General features: G+C 38.2%; 1 protein-coding gene across 1 annotated transcript in view; it reads right to left on the reverse strand.

Moving 5' to 3' along the window:
* The window catches only part of CUNH5orf42 (chromosome unknown C5orf42 homolog), a 133,102-nt gene that overhangs the window by 75,838 nt on the left and 51,812 nt on the right, over positions 1-5,452 (reverse strand). The window contains 4 exon segments of the mRNA XM_023515013.1: positions 1,339-1,636; positions 3,719-3,827; positions 4,797-4,955; positions 5,116-5,225. Of these exon segments, the coding sequence (XP_023370781.1) occupies positions 1,339-1,636; positions 3,719-3,827; positions 4,797-4,955; positions 5,116-5,225 (676 nt within the window).

Consider the following 5,452-nt stretch of genomic DNA (forward strand, 5'->3'; position numbering starts at 1 on the left):
GGCTCAAATGATCCTCTTGCTTCAGTTTTTCTATTTTGAGTACAGACTCCCATCTTGGCCTCCCAGAATACTAGGATAACAGATGTGAGCCACCATACAGGCCTCCAAGCACAATTACTTTTAAATCTGTTTTTTTTCAACATGGTCCTTAGGGCAGAACATACATCCTTAATTCCCTCAGTAAGAGAAGTACTGGGCACCTGAGCTAAAGTCATTACATCTCTTTTTACTAAGTAAGCCCAATAAGTAGCCTTCAAGGTATTCCCACACCAACATCTAAATGTACAGGTGTCTTGTGAAACAAGTATTACCATTTAAAATGTTCTTTGATAAAGTTTAAGTAGATGTGATTATTTCCCTTAAGCAAAATTACTGTTTATTTTAGTTTTTAAGTCATGGTAAAGATAAACTGCACTGTAGATACTCGAATTATAAAGAAAAAATCAGCTTAAATAACAGTATCAGACATTTTGAAAATAAGCAAGAATTTCTCAACAATTTATAGATAAGTTTTAAACAAGAATGTGCAATTTCCTTCTCTGAAACCCTTTAAAATATGGCTAACCCACTAATCTCAAATTATTTAAATCTAACGATCACTAAAAAAAATCTAAAAGTCCTCTAGGAACTCAATAATTTTATCTACTCATTTGATTCTATATTTCAGATGGCAAAATTATTTCCTATCTTGATAATACTTAAAATGAATTTTCAAATGTATGGCCTCATTTTATGTTCCTAATATCCTAGTGAGCAGGAAGGTTAGCATTTATCATCAAGGAGGCTTGCTGGGTCTAGAAATCAGCATACCAGTTGCATGAAAATACTGGAAACAGGGCAGCACCTGTAGCTCAGTGGGTAGGGTGCTAGCCCCATATACCAAGGGTGGCAGGTTCAAACCCGGCCCTGGCCAAACTGCAACAAAAAATAGCCGGGTGTTGTGGTGGGCACCTGTAGTCCCAGCTACTCAGGAGGCTGAGGCAAGAGAATCACCTAAGCCCAGGAACTAGAGGTTGCTGTGAGCTGTGTGATGCCATGGCACTCTACTGAGGGCGATAAAGTGAGACTCTGTATCTACAAAAAAAAAAAAAAAAGAAAATACTGGAAACGTTATTTATTTATTTAGTTTATTTTTCAGAGATGTGGTCTTGCTCTGTGTTGTCCAAGCTAGAGTGCACTGGCACAATTATACAGTTCCTTGTGACCTTGAACTCCTAGGCTTAAAAGATTCTTCCACCACAGCCTCCTAAAGTGCTGGGATTACAGGCATGAGTCACCACAATTGCCCTGAAAACATTTTTTTCCCCAATGCTTGTTATTAAGAGATCTTAATTATACCTTTGATAGAAATGTGTCTTGCTTGTTTCTTCAACCAACAAAACTTCAGAAAATGCATCTGTTATATCAGCATCACTGTGAACCACAGAACCCAGTTCTGTGAGTGTACTTCTGCTCAAACTAGTCCCTAGGGAAAACCTGTCAAAGCCTGGAGCCTCTTCTGGTTTTTCTTCTTCAATTGGTTCCCATATATTCATCTCAAAAGAACCTATATTTCTCTGCACACGTTTTAGGGCTTTTGCCCTCACTTTATAAATAGAATGCATGACAACAGACATCATTTCTTCAGTCTGGGGACCTAGAAAGAAAAGAATAAATAGCCTTATGGTCAAATGTTTCTACCCAAGACATAACAGAATCCAGTTCTGCTCCCACCTTAGGACCTTAAACCTAACTGACAACCAAGGTTTATTTCTAGATGTTTTCTTCAATATTTATTAAAAAGCTCTGATTCATGTTTTAAGGTAGTACTACAGAAGCTAAAGAAGGTCTGTTACAGAGCAACAAAAGGGTGCCCTGGAAAAAATTTTTTTCCTTTGAGACAGAGCCTTATTTTATCACCCTCAGTAGAGTGCGGGGGGGGAGGGGGGCGGGGGGGGGGAAGGAGCCTTGGCTCACAGCAACTTCAAACTCTTGGGCTGAAGTAATTCTCTTGCCTCAGTCTCCCAAGCAGCTGAGACTACAGGCCCCGCCACAAAGCCTGGCTATTTTTAGAGATGGGTCTCATTCTTGCTCAGGCTGGTCTCTAACCCCTGAGCTCAGGCAATCCACCCACCTCAGACTCCCAGAGTACTAGAATTACAGGTGTGAGCCACCACACCCAGAGTCAAAAAAAATTTTTAACCTTTTTACTATTTCAGAAATCAGAAGGATAATTATTTTTTAAAATATTATTTTTTTCAATCCCAGGATAAAGTATATTTTTAACCAAAATAGAAAGAAGGACACCTTTCTTACTATGAGTAACAGGAAACAAAAGCAAGGAGTTTTTTTCAACAGAAAAAAATTTTATTTATTTATTTATTTTGAGACAGAGCCTCAAGCTGTCCCCCTGGGTAGAGTGCCGTAGCGTCACAGCTCACAGCAACCTCTAACTCCTGGGCTCAAGTGAGTCTCCTGCCTCAGCCTCCCAAGTAGCTGGGACCACAAGTGCCCGACACAACGCCCGACTATTTTTTTGGTTGTAGCCGTCATTGTTGTTTGGCCGGCCCAGGCTGGATTCGAACCTGCCACCTTAGATGTATGTGGCCGGTGCCTTAGCCACTTGAGCCACAGGCACCAAGCCAATAGAAAAAATTTAAACATTAATACATAAACAGAACACCTTAGAAGATGTCAAAAAATTAAGAAAAGTATAAATCACAAATATATTAATGAAATAATGTGAATTCACAAAACATCTAGATTTAAATACTAGATTATAGTTCTAAAAAAAGGTAATTTGAATTCTTTAAAAATTTCTGCAACATTGTAAATGCAATTAATGCCATTGGATTGTATATTTTAAAATGGTTAAAATAAATTTCATGTTTATAAAAATGAAAAATATTTTCTCAGTAAAAAAAATTCCATAGTGGGTATATAGGATAAAATTAGACCTAAACAACCTTAAAGGGAGATGAATAATCCTAGTCTTCAATAAACACATGCACTATACAAAGCATTACGTGCTGATTTTATGTATCTTGTTTAATCTTTCCCTCAATACACATTTAGTAAAGTTTATAAAAGTATACCCATTTTACAAAGAAGGAAATGAGGCTCACAATTACTCACAGAGTCATGACATGATATCAACTTCATCTGGTTCCAAAGCATAGCTCACTGCAGCCTCAAACTCCTGGGCTCAAAAGGCACTCCTGCCTCAGCCTCTGAAGTAGCTAAAACTATACGCATTCACCACCATGTCAAGCTAGCATTTTTTTTTTGTAGAGACAGAGTCTCACTTTATCACCCTTGGTAGAGTGCCGTGGTGTCAAACTGTTCACAGCAACCTCCAACTCCTGGGTCTAGGCAATTCTCTTGCCTCAGCCTCCCAAGTAGCTGGGACTACAGGCACCCACCACAATGCCCAGCTAAGTATTTTTATTTTTTTGTAGAGACAAAGGTCTCACTGTTTGTTGTCCAGGCTGGTCTTGAATTCTAGGTCTCAAGCAATCATCCTGCTTTAGCCTCCTAAAATGCTAGGATTACAGAAATAAACCACTGGACTTGGGCTAGTTTTTCTGTAACAGGAAAGTGCTTCTACCTTCTCATACTCTTGTCTCTAGGGAATGGCAGAAATGCATAGCTAAATAACCAATAGAAAATAAATGTATTTGAAACAAAAAGAATCTTCAGCCACTTATCTATAAGATATCTGAGAAATAACAAATAATACCTTTTACAACACAGTGTCTGAGTCTCTGTTGAAGAGAATGGTATTTTTCTCTTAAAGGAAACCTTACATCCTCAGGCTTGGGAAATGCTTTCACGAAAATTTCCGCTACCTTCAGAAAAAAAATTTAAGTTTTATGAGCAACATCATTTTTTCTTTTTCATTATTTAAACATGCTACTTTAACTCAAAACATAAATGTATATTTATTTTATTTGGTTTTTTTTTTTGAGACAGAGCCTCAAGCTGTCACCCTGGGTAGAGTGCTGTGGCATCACAGTTCACAGCAACCTCCAACTCCTGGGCTCAAGCGAGTCTCCTGCCTCAGTCTCCCAAGTAGCTGGGACCACAGGCGCCCGCCACAACACCTATTTTTTTGGTTGCAGCTGTCATTGTTGTTTGGCGGGCCTGGGCTGGATTCAAACCCACCACCTTAGGTGTACATGGCTGGCGCCTTAGCCTCTTGAGCCACAGGTGCCACAGATATTTATTAGTAATCATTTGATGTCAGGTCAAAGTCTCTTTGAGCATGAGTCTGCTGATAGGAGCTCAGCATCAACTTTCTTATTTTAAAATATTTAACTGACAAATTAAAATCGTACATATTCAAGCCTTTCAAAATGATATTTTAACACTGTGTTGATTATCACAGGCAAATTAATTAACACATCCATTACTATATATAGTTACTACTTTGTGTGTAAGGGGTAGTGAGGATACGGAAAATCCCCTCCCTTATCAAATATCAGTTAAATAATACACTATTAACTATAGTCAGCATGCTGTATATTAGATGCCCAGAATTTGATTACCTTGTAACTAAAAGTTTATACCCTGTGACCAACATTTCCCCATTTCTACCACATTCTTAGCCCCCAGCAATCAACATTCTATTCTCTGCTTCTGTGAGTCTGAATGTTTGAGATTCCACCCATAAGTAAGACCATACAGTATCTGCCTTTCTGAACCTAGAAGATACAATGCTAAGTGAAATAAGCCAGACACAGAAAGGAAGTACCATTGTTTAATCCCTTAAAGTCTTTGACTCTGGTTTAGTTTAGTTTCACCTACAATCACATTACCTGTCTGATTGGTGGCAGTTCTCCAATAAGACTCAAAATTATATCCTGAATAAGATCTTCAATATTAAAAAACCGAGAGAAAGGCAGCATTCTATAAGCCCATTCCACTGCACTGAGACCGTGCTCAACCACACAAGAATCAAACTCCACTTCAAGGTCCTAAATGGATATTGAAAAAATTCATTTCCTTTTCAGTTGAGATGGATAGACCAGAATGAGTTCAAAAGAAAGTTTTGCTACAAATAGTAAAATCTTCTATTAAGCAATAATTTCCCAAATAGTGTTTATTCAATTTTCTTATTCTTATGCTGGTAAATACCTTTTCTCCTCTTACATCTTCTCTTGCTTTCTGATACTGTCTACAACTGTAGGATAGTTTATCACGGATATGCAGCATCCAACACAAAGCACAAAGTTCTCTGAAGCAGCCTAAAGCAAGAATATGAAAAAGAGAGAAAATAGTATGAGTATGTACATTAACATTATAGCAACTCCACCTCTGCTTGATTTTCTCCAGAATAAGTGTCTTTATTTTGTGATTATAAAATAAATACATGGCTCAGTGCCCGTAGCACAGTGCTTACAGCACCAGCCACATACACACACAGAGGGTGGTGGGTTCAAACTCAGCCCAGGCCAGCTAAACAACAAATGAC

Source organism: Otolemur garnettii, unplaced genomic scaffold (genome assembly GCF_000181295.1).
Source record: "Otolemur garnettii isolate 467f Iridium unplaced genomic scaffold, OtoGar3 scaffold00063, whole genome shotgun sequence".
Taxonomy (NCBI): domain Eukaryota; kingdom Metazoa; phylum Chordata; class Mammalia; order Primates; family Galagidae; genus Otolemur; species Otolemur garnettii.